At 38.5% G+C, this 27653-nt stretch overlaps 1 protein-coding gene across 2 annotated transcripts; it reads left to right on the forward strand.

Annotated features, from left to right (window-relative positions):
- The first annotated feature begins 2037 nt into the window (after nt 1–2037).
- On the forward strand, nt 2038–27296 carry LOC144512305 (uncharacterized). Of its 2 annotated transcripts, XM_078242972.1 has the most exons (9): nt 2066–2493; nt 5870–5935; nt 8265–8378; nt 8548–8622; nt 9475–9570; nt 12646–12740; nt 14004–14109; nt 24458–24541; nt 26862–27296. In XM_078242972.1, exons 1-9 carry the CDS (start codon nt 2434–2436, stop codon nt 26982–26984), a joined length of 819 nt encoding a protein of 272 aa, XP_078099098.1. In that variant the 5' UTR covers nt 2066–2433; the 3' UTR covers nt 26985–27296. The 2 variants fall into 2 exon arrangements, with proteins under 2 accessions (XP_078099099.1, XP_078099098.1); XM_078242973.1 differs by lacking the exon at nt 9475–9570 and having other exon boundaries at nt 2038–2493.
- Nucleotides 27297–27653: the final 357 nt, after the last annotated feature.

The following is a 27653-nucleotide window of genomic DNA, read 5'->3' on the forward strand; positions in this document are numbered from 1 at the left end:
AATGAAGGATCAGTTTGAGGTATCATTAGTACAAGTAAAGTAGGGATGGGCCAATATGAACGAACCAATCTTCTTGAACGACTCTTTTTAGTGTCCATTATAAACCAGGTCAGCCTGTTGACTTTTCCCACTTTTTGTGTTTATCAGATGAATGGCACCCACCCTCCCTTCATTCCTGGAGCTCCACCAGCAAGTCTGACGGATGATAGTCTTGCATTGCCAGACCCTCCTCCACAGCGCTGAGGAGGATGGTCTGGCTAGTCAACACAGCATTCCAGGATGGGAGGAAAAACATGGAGAGGGAGGGCGGGTGCCATTCATCTGCATTATTTGTGCGGCAGTAATACAGAGATGGGCACAGCCATGCTTGGAACTGGGTAAGCGGTAACGCAGCTAAATTCGAGCGGGGGTGAAGACAAAGCTCCAACATTTAAAAAATCTGCTTCGCACTCCATCTAAAATCCTTCCGCTCGCTCACATGCTCTGCCTTCTACCGTAGTGCAGTCGCTCAAAACATACTGTAGGAGGCGGGACAACCAATGAATGAGCGTGAATTATTGTGTAAACTCGAGCTGAAACAGCCTGGCAGCTACTCACTAAACAAGACTGAGAGAATTGGTCTCTCAATTGGGATGTCTGCTACTTGCTTTTTAAAAAGAATGACAAATCGTTGGTCAGTGACATTTCTGTAACAGCGTATAGAGTAGGGATGCACCAAATCCAGATTTTTGGAGTTCGGCCGAATACCGAATCCACTGGTTAAGATTCTGCCGAATCCGAATCCTACTCCCATCCTCAGTCCATTAACACAGTAAACACATTAATGAAGTAAACAAATGGTTAACACGTTTTTAGCTGTGACTGTCCTTCCTTTGCCGTACCTGAAGTTGCTGCATTTTGGCTGCTGTCTGTAGATTCCTTCATGCAAAACTCGTATTCTTTCGGATGTTTCATACGCAAATGTTGTGTACTGTTTAGGGTCCTCGCCACCACGAGACAAATCGGCATTGCAAATTGAACATGAAGCTGAACTTGAATGGCCTTCTTTTGACTGAAAGTACTGACAAACAACACTTTTTCTGTTCACGAGTTCCATTTTCACTTTCTCACAGTCTACTCCATTGAACGGTCCACTACGTAAACACCTTCCTGTAATCAACGGAATTACGTCGACCAGCGTAGCGCGTGTAGTGCAAGCGTAGGGTTCGGTTCGGTGGGAAAAAATTCTAAGGTTCGGCAGAAACCGAACCCCGTCAAAAAGCCCAATATTCGGCCGAATCCGAAGCCGAATCCTGGATTCGGTGCTTCCCTAGTATAGAGCTGACATAGCTAACCTGCGTGTAAGTGGGATGCTGATTCAATGCACTATTTTATCTTAATTAATATTAGTGTAAACTTATACTTGATGACTGGTGATGCAATCCTGTTGTTTCCTCTCTTATTTCCTTTACTTGTTTCTTCTCTCTCCCCTGTTGTTACCTCTCTTATATCCTCTGGTTTACTCTCCTCTCGTGTTCCCTCTCCTTGTTTCTACTCCTTGCTTTCCTCTCTCCCCTCTGTTGTTTCCTCTCCTCAGATGAGAAGCTTTGACGGTTGTAAGATGCTCTAAATAAAAAGGAGTCAGTTGAGGAGACCAGTAACAGCTGGAGGAAGTAGTCAATGAGGAGGCACCTTGTTGAGTCTGCTGCTGATTGCAAAATGGCTGCTGGACTGTTTCAACCTGTTTCTGTTCTGTAAAGCACTTTATTTATTTATACAACCCTTTTTATAAACTGTTATTATAAAGTATTAAGGATATCCACCCCTCCTTTACACTTGTTGCTTCTTTCATCTTCATCATACTTTCCCTTTCTTTGTTGTCCCTCTTTCTTGCGTCCCTCCCTTCTTCCTGTTTTTCTTCCTTCCCTTCATATCTACTTCACAATCACTCATCTTCCTTGTCTTTCAATTAGGCCTAGATTTAACTGTTACCCGGAGTAACCTCTTCTCCTCCTCTCCTCTGTTGTTTCCTCTGCCCTCCTTGTTTCCTCTCCTCTCTTGTTTCCTTTCCCCTCCTTCTTTCCCCTCCCCTCCTTGTTTCCTCTCCTCTCTTGTTTCCTCTCCCCTCTCCCCTCCTCACTTGTTTTGTCTCCTCTCCTCTCTTGTTTCCTCTCCTCTCTTGGTTCCTCTCCACTCTCGTTTCCTCTCCTCTCTCTCTTCTCCAGCTGATTTTCCAAACTTGGTCATGTTCTTCGCACTGCAGCCAAACACTCCTGAGCTTTAAACAACATCCATCTCTCTCTCACACACGCACACACGCACGCGCGCGCACACACACACACACACACACACACACACACACACACACACACACACACACACACACACACACACAGAGTCGGCTCTGGTCTTTGCTCTGTTTCTATTTTAGCACGGCTCTCTCAGACAGCGGTCATGGCTCGCTGCAGGAGTTACTTACGAGGACTCGCCATCTGTGTCACTGTGCTGCTACTGGTAAGCTAACAGCTAACAGCTAACTGCTAACTGCGTGTTTGTGTTTGAATGTGATGTGATGATGATGAGCAGCTGGAAACTTGGAGATTGATTGGATAAGGAAAAGAAATGTAGGTTTTTGGTTTAACTTTTTTTTATTTAGCCTAACGCAGCTCTGTCTTTTCATTTTTATTGCAATGGATCTATAGCTAAATATAGAAGATTTGTATGCTGGAGGGAAAAATGTAATTCTAAATATCAATTAGATCTGATTAATAAAGGCATTCTTCTGACACATTTTATCGATAGCTTTCATACTTTATAAAACATTTAAAAAAAATGGTCTTAATGCAAGAACAGAATTATCTTTAATACAAACAATAAGTGAAAGTAGTTGATAATATTAACAAGCCAAATTTAGATGCCAATAAACTTTAGGGTTTGGTTCGCATTAGTCTCGCTTTGCCAGACCTTCCTCCACAGGGCTGCGGAGGAGGGTCTGGCTAGTCCACACAGCATTCCGGGATGGGAGAGGAACATAATAGTTTATTGGCATTTCTTTAAACCAATCACAATCTGCGCGGAGCCGCTGCCAAATAGCCTCAAAAAGGAACTTGTTTTGGTGGAACGTGTAAGTTCAAAGGATGTTTTAGTCGTGTGAGAGAAAACTCAGATTGGACAGATTTCGAGCTAGCTGTCTAGATTTACCAGCAGTTAACCCGACCGGAGTACCAACACCAACAAAGCAAAAGGAAATTGACATGCATCCGGCGGAATTTCCTGCGGCACCGGAGCAATCACAGAAGTGGAATATGTGGATATAGACTAGGTTTGACTTGATCTGAAAGTTGCTTTTCATACAGTTGATTACTGAATTATTCTAAGGAGACTGAAGGAACATGTCTCATCTTTATGTAATAAGTCCTTTGCCTCAATGGTTTCTCAAAATAACTTGTGGGGTTCCTCAAGGATCAATTTTTGGGCCTCTACATTTTTATATATGTATGCTAATGACAGACAGCTTTATGTGACTGCGTCTGCTGATGACTCAGGACAAACTGATGCTCTTTTTATAAGCATTTTAGATTTGAGTGCAGAAAGTGAAGACGTTTTTAAACCTCTTAATTTTGGCTATTTATAAACATATTTTATTTAATATTATATAATATTTGTATTTGTATATTATTTATAATGCTCCCTTGTTTTAAATGTTTTGTCTTTAAATTCTTCTCTCTTATTGCCTTTTTCTGTTTTTATAATTTCTATATTAGTGCTCATTAGTCTCCAATTGTTTAACTGTTTATGTTTGTGTGATCTAATTATTAGCTTGACAGTCAAATTCATGATTATGATTTTTATGTATTAGGTTATTTGTAAGGGTCAAGAACAGAGAAACATTTGGAAAAGCAATGTCCAATGTAGCCTACTATAGCTAAATCAAATTTCCAACACAGTAAAGCACTTTAAATTGCATTAAAGGTGCACTATGAGTTCCAGCATGACGTCACTTCTGTTGACGTTCCATGTAAATACCAAACAAAACAGCGCAAGCTCGCCCCTCTCCCCATGTTTCTGTAACTGTCATGACTAACTGACTAACTGTCACTAACCCCCACCCCCTCCCCCAACCATCTTGTCGGTGATTGGCTGGAATGGTTTGTTGTATTTTGGTGCACAGCCTGTGCCCCTAGTGTTTGTTTGACATTTACGACCCCTGTGTTGTCTCCCGAGACGGGCTTTTTCACAGTGTGTTCAGGGGGCAGGCAGGCAGCTAGCGGGTCAAGGAGAGATGCCTACAATTTGAAACAAAAATGAAATCGCGCTGAAACCATGCAGGAACTCATAGTGCTCGTTTAAAGCTATGGTGCGCAACAATTTTATATGAATGAACGTCCGTTACATTCAAGCCATTGCCAGAGGAGTTGATACAAAGCTAATTAGGCCTATCAGCTCCACAAAATATTATTTGTTACTATACATCCATCCACTCGTTCTCTTTTCACAATAATAATAAAATATTCAAAGTATGAGTATCAAACATAGGAATGGAATTGTAATGTAAAGGTATTGTTGTATATTGTTGTATAAGTTATCGTAAGACCTGAAAGATTGTATGCTGTATTTGCATATATATTTGTTTTGTAATAATATGATATTATGAAGTAGGGGCAGGACCTAATAAGCTGTATGCTTCTGCCTGCTCATTCTCGAACTTTTATTTTTTTTAATTCTTTTTGGTCTTTGGTAAATTCTGATTGTTTGTAAAAAATAAAGTAGTAATAAAATCATCATGACGTTATGTCAATATTATTATAACTATCTGATAAACAGCTTTTCAATTATAATATTTTCAATTTTAGTAACAAACAAACACTGGGGATATTCCAGGGTGGAGATTTCTGTTTACTGGCTTCTGTTTTCCTGCTTCCTGTTTTGACTCTTGTGTTGTTGTTTACTTTATATCATCTGATTATAGTAATTAGTTCATCCCGACAGTAAGACTTTCACTTCTCTTTTGGAAAGGTTTGATGTTTCTGTTACATGCTATAGTTTGTTTTATGTATGCATTAGGTTTGTTTTTGTTTCATTCAATTTAGTAGGCTTGTCTTCACATGTTCACTATGGATTGTGTCAGTGTTTTGTTGTTTGTTTTGCAGATATTTCAGTTATGTGTTTGACGTTCATCACAGCATAACATAAATTGAAAATCTAATCATATTAGTATTTTTAGTCAATGTTGCATTATTTACCTTCAAACACTTTTACTTACCGTTTCACAACAACTTTACACCTCTGTATTTCTATTTATTTATGTAGTAAGCATAAACACTTACTACATTTCTGTTTACACAAATATATTTTTATTTTATATATGTTAGGCCTATAATGTATTTCTAACTTCTGCATTATTTTACGTCTTAGATTCTCATTTTCACTTACGTTTTTTTTCTTTTACATATTTAATAAACATTGTTGGACGGAGCCTGAGATCTGACATTTTCTTTGCCAACTTCTCTGTAATTGTTATGACAATAAATAACTTGAAACTTCAAGCTAAAAGTAGGTAGCTGTAACAACTGATGAAGTTGAGATAAATCCTTGTTGCAAGAACATGTTTCAGTATGACAATATTTCCCTAAAGCTGATACTGGAGTCTGGAAACTTTAAACGGAGGAAACTGAGGGAAATGATGATGTTTGTGAAAGTTTTAAACTGACTGTGAGACAGACGACGTCAGAGCTCCCAGCTGATGGGAGTCTGATGAGCGTCTCTCCGAAGGGAAAACAATAGTTTCCAAGGAATGTTGCTGCTGTTAAAGACTCCCTCGCTCTGTGAAACCTCTACAAACACACGCACAGTTCCTGCAGTTTAATCTGACTTCATTATGTCTCCACAGGTGTCTGGTGTGGTGATGATAGGCGTCGGATTTTCCTCCGTCGAAGGCAATATAATGGTTACCCAGGTAACCGTGTGTGTGTGTGTGTGTGTGTGTGTGTGTGTGTGTGTGTGTATATGTGTGTTCTTGTTTAACTATATTCGTGGGGTCCAAAAACCGGGAATACAGTGTACTTGTGGGGTCCGGACAGCTTTGTGGGGCCAAAATGCTGGACCCCACAAGTTTAAAGGGCTGTTTGAGGGTTAAGACTTGTTTTTAGGATTAGGGTTAGAATTAGGTTATGGTTAGGGTGAGGGTAAGGGTTAAGGTTAGGCATTTAGTTGTGATGGTTAAGGTTAGGGTAAGGGGCTAGGGAATGCATTATGTCAATGACGGGTCCCCACAGAAATAGTGAGACGCACTATGTGTGTGTGTGTGTGTGTGTTTATCCCCAACAAATAAAATTCAAGTTTTACTGCCGTGTGCCGCCTGTTGGTCTGTTTGAGCACCATTTTTCATTCCAAAAACCAGATGTAACATCATTACCTTAATGGAAAAGGGATGAAACACTGGTTGAATGAACAATTGAACACATAAGTGACACAAATAAATAGGCAATAAATAAGCATTATAGTAAGTATGTGTAAGTAATGTCTCTCATTAAATGAAGTCAGTTAGAAAAAAATAGACGATGAAGTTACTGAATAAGCAAGGTCCAGGTCCATTTCCACTTCATTAAATCATTGCAATATTTAATAAAATATATATATATATATATATATATATATATATATATATATATATATATATATATATTCATAAATATATATTTGATTTAATAGTATTTGGGTGCAGCCTGGACATTTAATTATAAAATATGAAACATTTGATATAATTAAATAAATCATTATTATGATCTAAAAAAATGTAAATATTAGATAAATTATAATATAAGTTATAATCTTTACAATTATAATACAATAAGTAAATATTAGATACATTATAATCATTTGAATGTATATAACAAAAATAAATATTTCATTTGAAATATTTAGTTTAAAATAATAATACAATGATTTGCCATTTTAATATAGTGATTACGGGGCGGCCCCTAGCTCACCCAGTAAGAGCGTTCGCCCCATGTTGGCTGAGTTTCAATCCAACCTGCGGCCCTTTGCTGCGTGTCGTCCCCCATCTCTCTTCCCCTTTAATGTCTATCCACTGTCACTGTACCATAAAGGGAGAAGCTCCCCCCCAAAAAATAAATAAATAAAAATGAAATAATAATAAATATATATATATAATCTGTAAATATTCTGGAGAAAGATATACAAATTGTCTCAAAGTAATTACTTTGAGACAATTTGTATTCAGATTCATTTTGCTCAGCTGTTTTCTTAACCCTTGTGCTGCCTTCCTCTCGACCATGCAATTTTTGTTTTTCTGGGTCAAAATTTGAAATAAAACTTTTTCTCTCAACGTTTTGGTCTTTTTTTGCCACTTTTGTTGCTTTTCCAAATGTTTTTTTTTAAATTTTTTTTTTTTACATTTTTGTCACTTTTCCTAATGTTTTGTAAGCTTTCCAGGCACTTCTTTTTTTCTTTTTTATTTTTAAGTGTTTTGGTCACTTTTTTCAACGTTCTAGTATTACTTCTTTTTTAGATGCTATATAATTGAATAAAACAACCAAATTCAATGAAAGTAGTGAACTGATCATTTATTTTACCTGTGAGGAGCGTTGTATGGAACCATCCAGATATTTTTTTTTGACAATTTGGTTGAAAGAAAACCCAATTTTCTGATATAGAAACATTTTGAAAATGGGTCAAATTAGACCTGAGGACAACACGAGGCGTATCTGTTCTGACTTTATTGATGAAACGGAGAGTCTCTTTATATATCCATTGATTCTTGAGTGTTAGCTATTTTAGCTTACCCGACCTCTTAAGCCCGCCGTTAATTTCTGCTGCAGGCCAGAGGCTACATTAGCTGCTAATTAGCACACAACATCTCTGACAGAATTTTCTTGCAGAACTGCATTGTGGGTAATAGCAAATGTATGTAGAAAGAAAAGACAGTGTGTTGATTAAAAAAAGATGATATCTCTGGTTTTGCCGCATCAATTTTGGTGCTTTAAAAAAAAAACTGTCCATCATAAATCCATTACATTTTCCTGGTTGAATCTTCAGTATAAAGTATTTACAACTGTGTTAGAAAATCTACGCTTTTATAAAATAATATGTTCAAGCTTGTGGACAAAAAAATGTAAAGGAAGAAGTTAACTACTTCTCCCAGGGTGCATTTTAATAAATCACAGAGCTTTGAATTATTCTCTATTGTCGGCTTAACGCTTTTTGATTGAAAAAAAAGCAATAAATTCTAAATTTCTAATTCAGTCCCTCCCTCTCCCTCCCAGTTGTCCAGTAGTGACGGCTTACTGGTCCTACAGGTGTTCGGTCCAATCACTGTGGTTTTGTCAGTTCTGGGCATCTGTGCTGCTTCTTTGGACCATAAACCTCTACTGCTGGTGGTGAGACACACACACACACACACACACACACACACACACACACACACACACACACACACACAAAGCCACACACACACACACACACACACACACACACACACACACACACACACACACACACACACACACACACACACACACACAACTAACCTGTGATTATCTCCTCCAGTTTTCCGCTCTGATATTCGTGGAGTTTGTGGCTATGATGGTTGTTGCCTCACCGCTGGTTCATGTTCAAGCTCAGGTAACTCTACCTGTCTGTGTCTCTGTCACCTTTTTTCTACTGCCCAATCCACTCTTAGCTCCCGCACTGCTGCACCCTAGAGGCTGCCGTATTCATCATAGCCCACATCACTTGCCTTTGACCATATTTTTCAGGCTGTTCTCATGAACCATTCGTACATATTGCTACAAAAAGTAAAGCACTGTAATTCCAGGTATTTATTACTGTATGCACCACACTGGATGCTGCTGTACAAGAGCACTCTTGGAGGCGTAGGGAGATTGAGGTGGATGGGTGTTTGTGTTCCAGGGAAAACACAAGACTTTCACCTTGGGGCGTAGCACCAAATTCTGGGCCCTCTAGAAAGGCATTCTCTATGGGCCCCTTCCAGCATCCACAGCTATTCAAGCTAGCTTAAATCTTTTTGGGCCCACCTTACATGAGGGCCCTGGGTACTCAGTCTCATCCCCCCCCCCAAGTCCGACACCCCTGTTTTCAACCAAAAAACTGGCGTTCATGGGAGTACTACTTAAAGTGGAACTATTATGCTTTTCTGTATTTTCTGTCACATCCATAATGTTATAATGTCAGATTTTCATGTTAAACTTGGCCAAAATTCAAATAATGAGGTATTTCAGAGAAACCCCCGTGAGCTAAAACGATTTCAAACAGTTCTGAACGTTCCGATTTCAACAGTTTTTTCTACACTCGGCTAAGTGTTACGCAATTCCATGCCGGCCTTCTTCGGCCTTCTATGATTTGGTCATCTGGTCCAGGTAGGCAGGAACTACTGGAGTGTTTTTTTATCTACTGCGGTGTTATCTTGACTGTTTCTCCGTCACTGTTTAATTCTTCTGTATCTGTGTTCTGCAGATGGGTGGTGTAGTGGACGAGGTGTTTCTCAACGTAACTCCCCTCCACAGAGCAGAGAGTTACATCCAGACTGAACTAAACAAACTCCAGTCCTCCGTAAGAGACATAAAGAAAAAAATACAGGAAATAAAGCAGAAGTTTTACTTAAGTAAAAGTAGCAATACTTTATTTAAGTAAAATGTACAAAAGTAGTAGCATCAAAAAAAGTAGCATGAAATTGAAGTACTCAAGTAGAATACAACTACCTCAAAATTGTACTTAAGTACAGTACTTCTTGCTGGTTTTATAATCACCCTAGCCAGAACCGTTGCATGGGTGGTGCCAACTGCGTGCGCACAGGGTGTCAGTACCCGATCTGTACCGCCTGTAAGATCTGTTCTGCACATGCGCTGAATTATGCGCATGAAACTCAACGTGTTTCACGACACTGCCTGATCAGTTCTACGCTTGCGCGAACACCGGCAAACTTCACAGCTCTATGCACGCATTGGCGTAAGGATGTTTGGACATTTCTGGTTACCGGAAGAAAACATTAGACAGTGACAGTAGACCGTTATGATGGCAGAGATGATGTTTACAAGGTGTTTGCTGGAGTTGCCTAAAGTATCTGTTAATGATAGACGGAGGGTCGTCCGGCCATCCAGTACAACACCATGTAGCAAATTAAATAAAGGCTTCAAATTTTACGTTTCATCATTTCTTTGCAACTTTGAAGGTAATTTGCTAACGCTAGCTAGCCTGAGCTAGAAGCCTTGCTTTGGTGTTTTAAGTCATGACTCTGTCCTGCTTCAGGTTAATCATGCTTTAAATAAAGTTTAAGCATGTGTATACCTCTCACTTCATGTGTTTGTACTTCAATGAAAGTATCAGGTAAAAACAGGGCTACAAATCTCTGTGAGAGACCAGCAAACTCCTAGCAAACTATTATGTAGCTCAATGCTGGACATTTCACCCCAAATTCCGGTCACTTTACTGTATTTATATTTGTTTAGTATTTGGTTTAGAAGCCTTTATTGGTGATTTTTTACGGTACAAAGTCCTGCTACATACGTACATATATAGTTAGCTATGAGTATGCTAACGTTAGATTGTAGTGGAACGAAGCAGCACTTTCTAACGTCAAAAATCGCAGATAAAGGCTTCTGAACCAAACACTACACAATAGGACATGTTTGTAGCTATGACTATTGTATAATAAAGATTTAATAAAAAAGTTGTGATGTTTGGTCATAAAGTGTTTCAACGCATGCGTGGTACAAATCACACAGGGACATTGTTAGTTTTCTACTATGTAATTATGCGCATGCGCAGAACGGATCTTACAGGCGGTACGGATCATAGACAGTATATAAGAATGGACCAACAGATCCCATTGCTCTGGACGGAGACCAGTGAAGGATATTAGAAGCACTTTTCCGGTGAGTGCTGAGTGTTACTGTGCAGCCTCAAACTGAGAGAGACAACGTAAATGTGACGTGAGCAACCTGTCTGAAAGTTGGAAGTCTTCTGGTAGCTGTGCCAAGAGAAATCTCAATCATTCCCAATCTTGCAGAGACGGAGAGCGTAGGTATATGTAAGGAGATAACATGGACACAGGCTAATCAATCGCTGTCAAAGTGACGTCAAAATGAATGGCAGTCAATGGAATGCTAACGTCGGGTGATCACTTTGTAGCATCAAAATGGCGCCATAGGAGGTTCGAGCTCTGAAGCAAAGCTTACCCCCTTGACTGACACAGGGCCTCGTACCTCTGGGGGCCTCGCGCCTCAGGGGGCTTTGCACCTGCCTGATTTGCAATCAGCCATTACCGCTGTCATATGTCTCATTCGAACTACAGATCTGCTACCCGATCTGGCAAACTTGCATAGTGCGGTTATAGCCGATAGAGGGCCGCAAAGCGAATGCAGGACTGCCGTTCAACCTGTTACGAGTTGATGAACCACTGACACGATTTTGGAAACATTATTTTAAAGGTACAACAGAATCTTTGTTGTTGCTTTAACACCAAAATACAAATACAACTATCTCTGTGGCAATGCCTTTCATCCTTTCTATTTTGGCACGTATTTCAGCGACATGGACAGAGGGCATACGTCCACATTTAACACATGCACACACAGCAAGGTACACGTGAACGCGCACACACATGCACGCACGCACACACGCACACACACGCACACACACACACACACACACACACACACACACACACACACACACACAGGATATGACTATATAGCTGTCTGAATAACGGCAGTCCCCGTACGGGTTAACAGTGACTCTTGCGCGTGCATCGCGGTGTATGTCAATGAGCAGGACCTTGTACGTTAAGTTCGCACAGGGCCTCACACCCCCCCTGCGATGGCTCTGACCATAGCCTATAAATATTTATAGAACTGTTCCTCTACATTTTCACTATTTTCTAAAACACTTCACACAGATAAACTCCCGATAAACCACATGCTCTTTCTGTCTCTGTGTCTCTCTCTTTCACGCCACACATACTGTAAACTGTCAGCCGAGAAAAGCTAAACATCAGGAAAGATACACAAAGTTCCAGAATTGTTTATCACAGTTTGACAGTGGTTAGTCTCGCTTTGCCAGACCTTCCTCCACAGCGCTGCGAAGGAAGCATTCCGGGATGGGAGGAAAACGTGCTCTGGTTTATTGGCATTTCTTTAAAACAATCACAATCGTCTTAGGCGGTGCTAAGCGCCGGATGCATTAATGGTGCCGCTGCAAAATAGCCTCGGGAAGGAACTTGTTTTGGTGGAACATGTGTATGTTCAAAGGTTGTTTTAGTCCTGCAACAGAAAACTCAGATTGGACAGATAGTCTAGCTAGCTGTCTGGATTTACCCTGCAGAGATCTGAGGAGCAGTTAACCATAGTCCTCACAAATCCACCGGAGGTTAGAATTACAACACAAAGAAAGAGGAAGTTGACGGACATCCGGCCGAAAATTAAAGACATCCGGTAGCACCTTGAATAATCCCTTAAATGAATCATCATCGATATAGACTAGACTAGTGGTTATTATTGTATTTCGTTTGGATGAGTCTTAACTCCAGTTTCCGATGTCTACAATCTTAGTTTTTTTTTAAATTTGCAGAATTCATTAATGGACCAGTCAGAAGTGCAAGGGAGATAACTTGACTTGTGTGTTTCTCAGGACTCTTGTTGTGGGTTGAGGAGTTTTGAGGACTGGGAGAATCAACTTCCTGTCACCTGTTTCTGCACACCGCCCGCCTCCGACCTGCAGCAGAGGTAAGACAGCAACACAAAGAGCTTTTGAGCTTCTGGCTAAGTTTGCAGATGTGTTGACATTTACAAATCAACTGCAGATTTAAAAAGGTTTTTGAGCTTCTAGACAGATTTCTCGATTTTAATAGAGTTTTCCAGATATCTCAAAACATTTAGGGATCTCTAGAGGAGTTTGAAGTCACTTAAAGAGCTTTTGAGCTTCTAGACAAATCTGCAAGTTTGTTGAGTTGTTTTTTTTTATTTATTTTTTTTATAGTTTTTCAAGTTTTAGAAGAATGATTTTATGATTTTCTAGACACGTTTAAAGGCATCTTGTACGTTTCTTGAAAAGAGTTTTTAGAAGACATTGAAACTAGAGTGTTATGAGTTTTGAATTTCTAGAAGAATTTCTAAATTTCTCAAATGATTTTACAATCTGTGCACATTTACAAGCTACTTGTATTGTGAGAAAGGTTTTTGAGTAGTTAGAAGAGTTTTTTAATCACTCAAAGAGCTTTTGAACTTCTAGATAAGTTTGCAAGTTTATGGCACAGTAGTTTTTTTTCTTAAACGGTATCTTTTTTTGTTTTTTTTCTTGACTTTCTATAAGAATTCATAGCCTACAACTCGATGATTTTCCGATTCTCTAGACACGATCTACAAGTAGCAGTTTCTGGAAAACTTTCTGGATTCCTCGCAGAATTCTCAGATTTCTTCTTGAGTTACATAAAAAACTGCACAAAGATGAACAAACACTGACAGCTTTAGGCTCCCGCACCAGAGGGACAAACACGACTATAGCGTTATGTTTTTGTGTCTTTGGTCTCGGTTGTGTTCCAAAAATGCTGCTTAACGCTGGGTTTCCACAGGCAGCTTTTTTCAACTGCAACTCTTTCAAGCAGAATTGTGTCACCACAACGTGATGCCAACAGTGTACACGTTTTGCAGACAATTTGTTGTTTCTATCTGGCCTAACACAACTGTCGCTGAATGTTTCCTGCAACTAGAAAGCACTGCTATGTCTCACTCATCTCTATTCTTTCTCTTTCTCCTGTAAAATGTAGCTGCCTTCAAGTACGGTGAGAAATATCGAAATCCATAAACGATCTAACGGTCTGAAAGTTTACTACATTGGGGGGGTAAAATAACACAAGACGTCACACAAATGAGCCGTTTGTTAAGTGACACTCCCACAGTTGCACCACCCTGCGACAAATCGGCAGTTTGTTTGTTTTTGGTCTGAACGTGGCTAAAGTATTTATTCTTTTTCTTGTTTTTGTCTCACAGCTCTCAGTCTGCTAACTCCAGCTCAGAGGGACGCTGTGTGATGGTGGGCCCCGACTTCTTCCCTCCAGGCCAACAGCTCACAGAGAAAATATGGGTTCACTCCGAGGTAACTTAACCACCTGCTCTCATGCTTTCTTCTTTCTTTCTTCCTCTCCAACTACTTCTGCTTTGTTTCTGCCATTCCTTTTTTTTCTTTCCCCATTTCTGCCTTCTTCTTTCTGTTATTTTTCCATCTTCCATCTTTCTTCCCTTTGACACTCCTTCCTGACTTCCCTTCTCTTCTCTTTCCCTTCCTGTGTTTGGTGCTTAATTTCCCACTTCAACAGCAGTCTTCATGCTTCTTCCTCTACCACTACTACTACTACTACTACACATAAAATCAACCATTATAAGGGCAGCAACTAACGATTCTTTCCGTTGTCGATTCATCTGTCGATAATTTTCTGGATTAATCGATTAGTTGTTTGGTCTAGAAAATGTCAGAAAATGGAGAGAAATGTTGTTCAGTGTTTTCCAAACCCAACGTGTTGTTTCGTCCACAACTCAAAGATCTTTAGTTTGCTATCACAGAGGAGTGAAGAAACTATATGAGTACAATCAGAGAAGTTAGCATGAAAAATAACTCAAATTGAGTAATCAATTATCAAAAAAGTTGGCGATTAATTTAATAGTTGACAACTGTGATGGAAACCACCTAATGTATCATCTAGTGGAAACTTCTGAACTTTAGATGGATTTATGGAGTGAATATGTAACCAAAGTATGCCTCAAATGAATGCTGTGTTCATACGGGGGAAACCCTACAATGTCTTGTGATGGAAGGACAGTAATCTACTGTGATGAATGGACGATGGGGATAACTTAGTTCAGCCTTGTTCAGGCCTCTGTCTGACATTCCACAGCGACATATCTGCCTGACCCCTGGCCAGGCCCCAGCATGACCCTCAAGTGCCTTAGGGATGAAGAAATATCATTCAGATTCCGATTCATAAAAACATTGTTTGTTGTGACAGAAAATCGTCTTAGACAACTAGTAAAATACTGACGCTTGGTCAGCTTTTAGCATTTGTATGGAACACACCGGGCATAGCAGCAGCTCGGGTGCGGCTCTGTGAGGTGACATAGTTACAACGGTAGTGAGTAGTATGAAAGACCTAAAATCCGCGTAAGGAGGTGGATGGGTCAAACAACACAGGACTTTCACCTAGGAGACCGGGGTTTGTGTCCCTTTCTTGTCCCGCGTGTCACTGAAACGTACATTTTGTAACCCCACCCACCATATTTTCCTAAACCTAACGGTCTCATTCTTGTGCCACATGTCAGTTAAACGTACGTCTAAAAAAGTGACACCAAGAGTCCCAACCAAGCTAAAGGAGACTTTGTGTTAATAACAAATGCCAAATTTGAAAAAATGCTGTGTGTCAAAAAAGCTGGTCGATGCCCATCTTTATGCAAATGAATCCGTTGAACGCGACACAACTATCCAGTAGAAGTAGACGAAAATCGGTAGCACTTTATAATAACTATCCATAATTCATCATTTATTAAGCATTAGTTACCTATTAGTTAATGGTTTGTTCATTATTATGTATTTATTGTTCATACATAATTTATGATTAGTAAAGCATTTGTTCACACATTTCTAAATGGTTTGTTCATAATAAATAAGCCTATCTAAAAAATACGTTTGTAAGTACATGATTATACTTAACAAATAATATCATTTATAAATGAAATCATTTTCCCATTATAAACCAGTTGCAAACTATTACTAAATGCTTTGTTCATCATTTGTAAAACATTGCTCCTATGGTAATTCTCATAAATAAAGCATTTGTATACACACTCAGAAATGGTTTGTTCATAGTAAATAAAGCGCTCAATAATTATGTTTATAAATAGAAGTTTGACAATTAATAAGCATTGCAAAAACCATTAGTAAATTAAATAATTTTCCCTTTATAAACTATCTACAAACTATTAGTAATTTCTTTGTTTATCATTTGTAAATCATAGTTCCTACATTCATTCTAATCAGTAAAGCATTAGTAAATACAGTTAGTAAATGGTTGGTCTATAGTAAGTAAGCTCATGTAAAACGTTTATCAGTTCATGTTTTTAATAATTCCTAAAAGATGCATTAACCATTGGTAAATGAAGTCTTCTTACCATTATTAACTAGGTACTCAGGAATGTATAAGGTTGGTTAAAACTAGGAAGTTAATGATTAACAGACTATCTACACCTACATTTGTTCATGCCTTAAATAAAATGTTATGATTTAGAAAAAGGCCTAAACTAATAGCTGGGGTGTTAACACATCCGTTACAAATACTTACCAATAATGTAATCCATGATTAACTCATGGTTACTACTGGTTAGTTAAGTATATTGTGTGAGCCCATCTAAAGTGAGCACTTTCTATGCTTTACAAAGCATTTATAAATGAGGTGCAAAGGCTAACAGAACCTGGACACACATGTATTGTTCTATTTGGACATGCCTTCAGAAATATGCCTATGGATAGTTAGTGTGTTAATGCATCTTTAACAAGCACTTACCAAAACATCAATTCATGATTAACTCATGAGTTACTACTGATTAGTTGACTACATGGCGTGATCTAAAGTGAGGACTTGCTATGCTTTACAACGCATTTATAAATGAGTTGCAAAGGCTAGCAGATACAAAGAGACACAAGTAGATACAAAGAGACACAAGTAAAAACAGTATTTGTAAACCTTATTACAATGTAGTAAGAATGTACATTCATGAAATAGCTCGTAGTAGTGTTATTTAGTTGATATCAATGTGAATTTGGACCAGAACCAGAAGAAAACTCGATTGTTAAGAGCCAGAGAATTGAACATCAATAAAGAGACTAGGAAACCAGGATAAAGTTTGAGAAGTGTATTAATATACACAAACATGGCATACACATATACAGATAAAACACAGGTATGAATAATAACTAAAATAATAAAGTGCGCCTGTAGATCGCCACCCAGCGAACTGAACTGGGAATCTCTAAACCCTGGAAGACTCTGGGATCTGAAGAGTCAATGTGATCCAATATCCCTCTCTGGACCGGACCTCCCCTATGTAGCGCTTCTCAAATCTCCACCTCCTCCACCTGTAGATAAGGCCAAATCAGTTCTCTCAATTACTATTCAGTAATAAAATCAATTGCTTTTGTTATTTTGTGTTTATTTTTGTGAGTTGTTATTTTTCATACCTGTGTTTTATCTGTATATGTGTATGCCATGTTTCTGTGTATATTAATACACTTCTCAAACTTTTATCCTGGTTTCCTAGTCTCTTTATTGATGTTCAATTCTCTGGGCCTTAACAATCTAGTTTTCTTCTGGTTCTGGTCCAAATTCACACTGATATCAACTAAATAACACTACTATGAGCTATTTCATAAATGTACATTCTTACTACATCATAATAAAGTTTACAAATACTGTTTTTACTTGTGTTTCTGTTGTATCCGCTAGCCTTTGCAACTCATTTATAAATGCTTTGTAAAGCATAGCAAGTCTTCACTTTAGATGGGCTCATGCCATGTAGTCAACTAATCAGTAGTAACTCATGAGTTAATCATGAATTGATGTTTTGGTAAGTGCTTGTTAAAGATGCATTAACACACTAACTATCCATAGGCATATTTCTGAAGGCATGTCCAAATAGAACAATACATGTGTGTGTCCAGGTTCTGTTAGCCTTTGCACCTCATTTATAAATGCTTTGTAAAGCATAGAAAGTGCTCACTTTAGATGGGCTCACACAATATACTTAACTAATCATCAGTAACTCCTGAATTAGTCATGGATTACATTATTGGTAAGTATTTGTAACAGATGTGTTAACACCCCAGCTATTAGTTTAGGCCTTTTTCTAAATCATAACATTTTATTTAAGACATGAACAAATGTAGGTGTAGATAGTCTGTTAATCATTAACTTCCTAGTTTTAAATGACTTTATACATTCCTGAGTACCTAGTTAATAATGGTAACTTCATTTACAAATGGTTAATGCATCATTTTGGAATTATTAAAAAATAAACTGATAAACATTTTACATGAGCTTACTTACTATAGACCAACCATTTACTAACTGTATTTACTAATGCTTTACTGATTAGAATGAATGTAGGAACTATGATTTACAAATGATAAACAAAGAAATTACTAATAGTTTGTAGATAGTTTATAAAGGGAAACTTATTTAATTTACCAATGTTTTTTGCAATACTTAGAAAGTGTCAAACCTCTGTTTATAAACATAATTATTGAGAGCTTTATTTACTTTGAACAAACCATGTATGAGTGTGTATACAAATGCTTTATTTATGAGAATTAACATAGGAGCAATGCTTTACAAATGATGAACAAAGCATTTAGTAATAGTTTGCAACTGGTTTATAATGGGAAAATGATTTCATTTATAAATGGTGATTTCATTATTTGTTAAGTATAAATAATGTACTTACAAACATATTTTTCAAGATAGGATTATTTACTATGAACAAACCATTTATAACTATGTGAACAAATGCTTTACTGATGATGAATTATGTATGAACAATAAATTAATAATGATGAACAAACCATTAAGTAATAGGCTTGTTTAATATGAACAAACCATTTATAACTGTGTGAACAAATACTCTACTCATGATGAACTATGTATGAACAATTAATAAGTAATAATGAGCAAACCATTAACTAATAGTTAACTAATGCTTAATAAATGATGAATTATGGATAGTTATTATAAAGTTCTACCCGAAAATCTTTCAAACTGACATTTGTCGATCTGAAATGAAGACAGATTCAACAACTGTATGGCCTATTTCTCGCTTAAAATGTTTTCAGAAACACGTTTCGGTGAACTATTTTCGTAAAATACTAGATCATATTCCGAACGAGCTGCCATTACTGTCGTTTTGAAATTCTCGAGCAGCCAGACCCACGGAACGCGTTCGTCCAATCAGCTGCCGGTCAAGGGCGTGGAGCATCAACCATGAATGTATTACATTGTGACACCACGCTTCAGTCGTGTTGCCAAAGTGGATCTGCACTCTTAGATGTGGCTCAACATCGGACAGTAAACAAACAATATGTAAAAAACTGACTAAAATGACTTATAAAAATAATTTACACAAGATACACAATACATGTGTGCAAAGTGGCATAGTGTTATTGTATGGGCCATTACTTTATATTTAGAATGTTTATGGCAGTGGGAATGAAGGAGAGTTTGTAAGTATTTTTCTTGGCTTGAGGGACTTTATGCGGCAGCCTGATGGCAGTAACTAAAGGGGAGTTATGCAGTGGCTGAGTGGGATGTTTTGTAATGTGATTGGCATTCCTTTCAACAACTTGGGTGCGAAGTACTGATAATGGAGTTTGGGTTTGGCCAGTTTTTTTTACTTGCTTGATAAATGAGCTTGGAAAGCTTCAAGTGTACATTAGTGCTTCTTCATTTATGGGGCATGATTATCTTAGGTTGTAAAGGATCCCCTCTGACTTAGTGGTAAACTAGGTTACATAACCAGACCATCCTTTATGATATGTCCTATTCATCCTATTTATTGTAAACGATATACAAGTCTGTGCCCACATTCAGTTTGTGGGTCAACGCCACTGTGCTGCATATCTCTGCAGGACTTCCATAAATGCGTGTATGAAATAAAACCAGATCAGGTACAAATTTGTCTCAAACCTTTCATTAAAGTTTTCTCTGTTTAGATTTCCACCACAACTAATCGACCAATCAATTAATCTTTGCAGCTCTGCACATTTTGTCCTTAAAAATAAAATTATTAAATGATAGCAGCTAACAGCTGACCTGATGACAGCAAGGGTCCCAGGTTAAGAGGTCCCGGAGGTTTGGCCTACTAAGTAGCCTGCCTACAATTTTAAGCGAGAACAAAAATATATAGTTTTTATATCGACTTTTGTATACATTATATATTCTAGTGTATTATCATAATTTGTTTAACATGTGCAAATATTTTTTTTTACCTCAACCTCAAACCAGATAAAGACTTGCGCACCCCCTGTGATCTTTGCCGCCCCCCTGAGGGGTCCCCAGACCCCAGGTTGGGAACCACTCCCATAGACTGTATATAGAATATTTTACCGAGGAGGCATTGGTTGGTAACTTGTATGAACTTGACATCACCCGTATCCCAACATTCATTTCGGCATTCAGTGAGGGTCGGGGTTCCGGTCCATAGACAGACCAAAAACGGGACAATTTCAACAATTTTTGCCATCTTATTCATCACTAAATTCACTTCTGAGAACATTTTAGGCGAGAAATGAACGGTTTAGATTTCGAATATAGGCAGTCTTGCGAAAATCTTTGCCGAATTGACAATTTGCGCCAAAGTTTTCGGAGTTCAGCATCTCCATAAAGTGACACGGCAGCCAGCTTGCGCCTGCCGGGGCCGCTACCTCATCGCTCGGATGGTCACGCTCGGAGACCCCGCTGTAAGCCGGAGGTCTCTCAGATCGGTCTCGTAAATAAGAGGCTTTTATTTCACCATTGACTGATCGTTTGTTTAAATATTACAACACATGTCCATCATAAGATTAACGGGAACCTGTGGTTAACCGTCTTTTCGGAGTTAAACTCCACAAGCGCACACACACACACACACACACACACACACACACACACACACACACACACACACACACACACACACCCGCCAGAGGTGGGGGACAGAGAGATACCGGTTAATTGTTTAAATTATTAGATTTAGTTCATATTTTTTTGGTGTATTTGTTTTCTGATTTATTAGAGTTGAGTTTCAGTCTGTATGATAAATGAACAGTTGTACATAAAGTGGTAACATGCTATGACATGTTATGTAGACTAAAGGGGAAACACCAACCTTTATAATTTTAATTGGTAATTTCCATCTGTTGTCCCTGGGCATATAGGCAAGGCAAGGCAGCTTTATTTGTATAGCACATTTCAGCAACAGGACAATTCAAAGTGCTTTACATGAAAACAGATTAAAAAATTAAAAACAGATAAAATACGAGAATAAAAGTTACAGTGCAGTATAAGAAATTAAACATTGAAGAGCAGTTAAAACAGTTAAATATATAAAAGCAGATAAAATAAGATTTTCTCTTTATTTATATTTCTCTTATGCTTATATAGATTGTCATACAGTGTCAACAATGCAACTTCAGTATAAGAAATGAACAGTTATTTAAAGAAAGGCAACATCAAAAAGAAAGGTCTTCAGCCTTGATTTTAAAAGAACAGAGTTGCAGCAGACCTGCAGTTTTCTGGGAGTTTGTTCCAGATATGTGGAGCGTAAAAACTAAACGCGGCTTCCCCCTGTTTAGTGCTGACTCTGGGGACAACAAGCAGACCTGTCCCAGACGACCTGAAAGGTCTGGGTGGTTCATAGTGTAGCAGCAGATCAGAAATGTATTTTGGCCCTAAACCGTTTAGTGATTTATAAACCAGCAAAAGTATTTTGAAATCAATTCTTTGAGGCACTGGAAGCCAGTGTAGAGACTTAAGTACTGGAGTGATGTGATCCACTTTCTTGGTCTTAGTGAGGACTCGAGCAGCAGCGTTCTGAATCAGCTGCAGCTGTCAGATTTTTTTAGGGAGACCTGTAAAGACACCGTTACAGTAGTTAAGTCTACTGAAGATAAAAGCATGGACAAGTTTTTCCAAATCCTGCTGAGACATAAGTCCTTTAAGTCCTTTTAAGGTGGTAATAGGCTGACTTTGTAATAGTCTTAATGTGGCTGTTAAAATTCAGGTCTGAGTCCATGACTACACCAAGATTTCTGGCTTTGTCTGTTGTTTTTAACATTATCGTTTGAAGCTGAGTGCTGACTTTTAATCGTTCCTCTTTTGCTCCAAAAACAACCACCTCAGTTTTTTCATCATTTAAGAAAATTCTGGCACATCCAGTCGTTAATTTGTTCAATGCACTTAGTCAGTTGTTGTATTGGACTATAGTCCCCTGGCGATAAGGTTATATAAATTTGTGTGTCATCCGCATAACTATGATAACTTATTTTATTGTTTTCCATAATTTGAGCCAGTGGAAGCATGTAGATGTTAAACAGGAGAGGCCCAGAACGGAGCCTTGGGGAACTCCGCACGTCATATTTGTATGCTCAGATGTATAATTCCCTATAGACACAAAGTAGTCCCTATTCTTTAAATAAGACTCAAACCACTTTAGTACTGAGCCAGAAATGCCAACCCAGTTTTCCAATCGGTCTAGTAATATGTCATGGTCGACCGTATCAAATGCAGCACTGAGATCAATTAATACTAAGACTGAAATTTTGCCACTCTGTGTTTAAGTGGATGTCATTAAAGACTTTAACAAGAGCTGTCTCAGTGCTGTGGTCGAAAACCCGACTGGAAGGCATCAACTGTTGTTTAGTGACAAGAAAAGGTTGAGTTGTTGAGAAACCGTTTTTTCAATGATTTTACTTAAAAATGGAAGGTTTGATATCGGCCTATAGTTGCTCATTAGTGACGTGTCTAGATTGTTCTTTTTTAAGAGTGGCTGAATGACTGCAGTTTTCAGGACCTGTGGGAAGATACCTGAGAGAAGAGACGTGTTTACAATCTGTAGAAGATCTGTAGCCAAACAATTCGAAACATTTTTGAAAAGGCCTGGTGGTAGAATTTCAAGGCAGGAGGAGGAGGTTTTCAGATGTTGTATAATGTCATCCAGGTTTTTATGGTTGATTGTATGAAATTGGGTCATATTGGAATTTGTTTTGCTTGGACACTGTGACAACACATACCCTGTACTCGATATGGAAGTATTTATTGTTTGTCTAATTTTCAGAATTTTGTCTTTGAAGAAGGTGGCAAAATCATTGCAAGCCTTGGTGGATAAAAGTTCAGATGCTACTGGTACTGGAGGGTTTGTTAACCTATCGACAGTAGCAAACAAAGCACGTGAGTTATTATTGTTTTTGGCAATAATGTCAGAGAAGAAGGACTGCCTTGCATTCCTCAGTTCCAAATTATAAATGCGAAGTCTCTTTATAGGTGTTGTAGTGGACCTGGAAAATTGTTTTTCGCCACCTGCGTTCTGCTTTTCGACACTTTTTTTTCTGTTCTTACAAACATGAATGTTGAAATCACCAGCAATAACTACACAGTCAAAGTTAATAGAGATTATAGACAGCAGTTCACTAAAGTCGTCAAACAAGGATGCACAGTATTTAGGTAGCCTGTAGATAATTACAAATATAGGTCGAGAGGGGGACCTTAGCTGAAGAGCCACATATTCAAAAGAAGCAAAGTTTCCATAAGATATTTGAGTACATTCATCTCTTAATAGTCCAGAACGTGTTCTTAAACTATTTTATTTCTTCTGCAGTCTGTCTCTAAATAGTCAAGAACTCGCACAATTTTTTTCTTTTTAGGCCTTCTGCCTAAATTAGTTAGTTACTTCGACTAACTTTTTTACTGCTTTTTATGTCTTTTACAGCAGAGTCACCCACAATCAGAGTTTGGCCCCCAGTCGTTAGCTTTCCCTGTAGCTTTTTACTTTTTGAATTGCTCTCAGTCCTTACCCTGCTGTGTGACAATGAGACGCAATCCAGGTCACGCTCACGCAGAAAAATGTTGAAATATGGCAATAGCCTACTATGTCTACAAAAAATGTATAGTCCAGTGATTTATAAGTATCCAAGAGCTGCTGCTCATAGTTTCTCTCGGAGGAAAAGTAAGATTATCAGCAGAAATATGCAAGCAGAGGCAGGAGCAAGCAGCAAAGCGTCTGCACTGTAAGAAGCAGGAAGCAGATGATATACAGTGCACTACAATAATATAGAAATGATAATTCCACATAACACTAATAGGGACACATCAGTGCATATGCCTACTTATTTTTTATTTAAACTGACTTAAACTAATACACTAACAATAGTAGGGATCGCGTTCCACTCTTTTGAATAAGTAAGGGGTGTTTGAGCTAAACCATAAACAATAAAATTAAAGCTCAATAAGTTTTATATTTCAATATTATTGCAATAGTTGTAACATTGTGAGGTTTTCTTGTCCGGAGATTTTTTTAATACAAAGTGGTTATATTGTTGTGATTTTTTAGTTCTAGCTGTTATTTTGGAGCCCTGCTGGTAGCCTCTGTGCTGGGGGGGTTGAGCAATACCAGCAAGAACGCATCGTCTCAAACTGTTAACAGCGTTTTCTGTGCTTTGCATTCTTGAGATTGAAAAACACCCTTTGTCTTTGGTTAGCTTAAGCTGCGTTTAAATGTGCTCTAGTAATAAATGTACTTACTTAATATTCAAACCCAACTTTCAATTGAATAGACTAATCCAGCGTGAATGCTTCTCTTTTACTTATCTTAACATTGACCCCCTGTGAGGAAGGATATATATGTTTTTATTGATGTTGACCTTTGACCTGCAGCCCTGTGGTCCCATCCTGAAGAGCTACCTGAGCTTCCCCATCAAACTCAAGATAGGAATCATTTCAGCCTTCGCCACCATTACGGTACAATATTGCACAACATTTTCCTTTTCAATTTAACTTTTTTATTTATCTTTCTCTGTCTTTTATGTTGCTACTTTGAAACTTCCCTATAATGGACAAAGATGATGTAAACAATGGACTACAGAGGGGGTGTCAAACTCAATCTCACTAAGGGCCACACTAGAAATGATAATTACATCAGGGACCAGACATGTGTAGTTTATTGACATGATTTGAATAATCGAAAGAGTCAAACATTTTTGACTGTTATATTGAATGTTTTACATACTTTCACATTTGGCCCACATAAAGCCCTGAAAAAGCTGTAATCAAGCAAAAACAATGCATTCTGGTTACATTTTAAAAGTAGGCTACCCGACTCACAACAACCTGTTTCACAGGCCTGAATATGGGTGGGAATTTCTGAGTCTCAAACCTAAATTGTTATGCGGGCAAGATCCAAATTTGGGAGGGGCCGGATTTGGCCCACAGGCCTTGAGTTTGACACACATGGACTACAGCAACTGATCATCTTGGCTATAACAGAGCTACAAAGCAGCCAAAAGAGAAAAAAAGTCTGGAAAACCATGACAATCTGCATCAAACGAATTTCTAAAATAATTTACAGTACATCTTGAGACTTTTTCTGCCCCCTCAACCTGGAATACACTGCAGCAGGATCTCAAGCTGCCCAGCTTGATCCCGCTGGGGGATTCTAGACTCATTTTAAGGGCACTGGAAAAAGACTCTTTGACAACTTGTTCTTGTTTTTTTTATTTTTAGAGTTTTAAATCTTTTTTCATTTAAATATTGTATGTACATTTGGTAAATCTGTCTGTAACTGATTGTTGTAGTATTTTTCTAAACCAGTCTCTTTTAAGACATACATGCATTACGTACATAATATCAGACCAAACAAACACACACAAAATGTACGATCCAAAACCATACCCCTATTATCCGTGCACCCTCACAGAAAATCATATTTACCTTTTCAATTTTCCATTTTTTTCTTTTATAGTGACTGTAAGAACGCTTCAATGTTTCAGCATATTCCATCTCATTCTCTCAAACAGGTCTCTCTTGAGAACGAGACCCTGTGTCTCAATGAGATTACCTGTATAAAGAAAGGTTAAATAATAATAAAAAAAAAAGAATAGGGTTTTCTGGAAGGGGTCCACCTTGGGGTTGGATGGATATTTGATTATTTAAAAAGGAACATGCCGACTTATTGGGACTTTGTCTTATTCACCGTATCCCCCAGAGTTAGATAAGTCCATACATGCCCTTCTCATCTCCGTGCGTGTCGTAACTCTATCTGACGCACCCACCGCTAGCCTAGTTTAGCACAGATCCTGGAGGTAACCGGCTCCATCTAGCCTACTGCTCCCAATAAGTGACAAAATAACGCCAACATTTTCCCATTTACATGTTGTGATTTGTATAGTCACAGCGTGTACAAATAACAAGGTCACATGAGACACAGCCATCTTCTAACACATACTGGGAATCTGTAATCTTCGTATACATACTGGGAACTATATTCTCAGAAGGCGAAGCACTGCTACTTCTGCTACTTGGGCGGAGTGATTAGCTCAACACCTGAAAAGCACCGTTGTTACTCTCTGCTCCTCACCGCATGGCTTGTCAGGTGCTGCGAGCAAATCACATGTCTCATGTGACCTTCACATGAGACCCTCCCCCCTTGCCATCACCCCCCCACCCAGACATAAATCAAGAAAAGATGACACAGTAACTACAATATTCAAGACCATTCAACAAAATAGTAACAAAATAGACAATAAGCCAAATAAACATATGTATAAATGACAACACCATAAGCCCATCATACGCGTCTCGTCCCAGCACAAAGCTTCCTGGGAGTCCTCCAGAAAGCTCAGGTTCTTTCCCCAATAGATAGATAGATAGACATCCAATCTGGAAAACCGTATATATGACATCTTTTCAAACGCCGCCACCCTAGCCATCTCATAAGCCCACTCCTGGATTGACAGCACCCCTTCATTCCTCCATCCTCTTAAAATAATCTGTCTGGCTATCATTAAACTAGTCTGGACCCAGCTTCTTATGTGTTTATCCGTCCCACTTAAGATAGACCCATCTCCTAGAATAAAAAATCTCGGGCTGAATGGAACCAGGGTCCCTGCAATCTGACATAGGTTATCATGTATCCTGGACCTTATCACAGGACCGTAGGACATCAAGTAATTGGCTGTCCTCTGTCCTACATCATCTGTATCTTTATGTTGTATATTTTTAAAACCCCAAAGATGATTTACTTCTAAGAATGTGTTGGAGCATTGATGGACATGTGTTGCAGATGGCAGCCATTGCTCTGTGTCTGACGTTGGGTCTGGAGGAATATTGGAAGACGCCTCCGGTGGAAACTACAGTCGATGACTTCAACAGAGTGAAATATAAACCCAAACCCTCCCTCACCTGACCGCCGACCTCTGACCCACTAACCGAGGCCTCAGTTCAAACTGCTGGTGATGATCGCAAGAGTTCAATGAAACTGCATCATCCACTCTTTCGGGATCTGAATTTTGTTTATATATAATTTATAGTCGACAGAATGGCAGTTTTAAGAAGAGATTAAACTGTTCCTATCTCTGTTTATGTGATTGTATTTGGCTGGGTGAATAACAAAATGTAATCTAAATAAAGAAGGAATGGCAGCTGGTTTGAATGAAATGTTTGGCTCTCGACTTAAAAAAAAAAAGTGTGTTATAAATAAAGTTTATTTTATCAGTGACATGTACGTTTGTTTAGTCTTCAGTTGTAGGTTCCTCCAGCAGCCACAAGATGGCGGTAATGATATTTATAACTCACCCCGCAAGTCAGAATTATGCTGTTATGACAGTGGACACTAAGCCTCTTAGACTGTCCGTTTTTCAAAGGCCGAATAAATGAATCAAATAATATTTCACATACAGTAATAGAACATACTGCTGTTGTGAAGTGACACAAAGCTTTTAGTAACAAGGGTTCACAAACAATCATTTGAGGGAAACTGCCTTCACGAAGGAGGTCCAGATCAACTTCCGGTACAGCCGAAGAGCAAGGAACCATCAAATAAGTGAAGTGAGATCCAGCCCATCTGGATATGTAG

This window comes from Sander vitreus, chromosome 23 (assembly GCF_031162955.1).
Source record: "Sander vitreus isolate 19-12246 chromosome 23, sanVit1, whole genome shotgun sequence".
In the NCBI taxonomy this organism is placed as follows: domain Eukaryota; kingdom Metazoa; phylum Chordata; class Actinopteri; order Perciformes; family Percidae; genus Sander; species Sander vitreus.

What these genes read in the sequence shown, in the direction of transcription:
- LOC144512305 (XM_078242972.1), top strand. Translation starts at nt 2,434, where the DNA reads ATGGCTCGCTGCAGGAGTTACTTACGAGGACTCGCCATCTGTGTCACT. An exon ending in GCAATATAATGGTTACCCAG is followed by an intron (nt 5,936 to 8,264) that starts GTAACCGTGTGT and finishes TCTCCCTCCCAG; the next exon opens with TTGTCCAGTAGTGACGGCTT. An exon ending in AAATATGGGTTCACTCCGAG is followed by an intron (nt 14,110 to 24,457) that starts GTAACTTAACCA and finishes TTTGACCTGCAG; the next exon opens with CCCTGTGGTCCCATCCTGAA.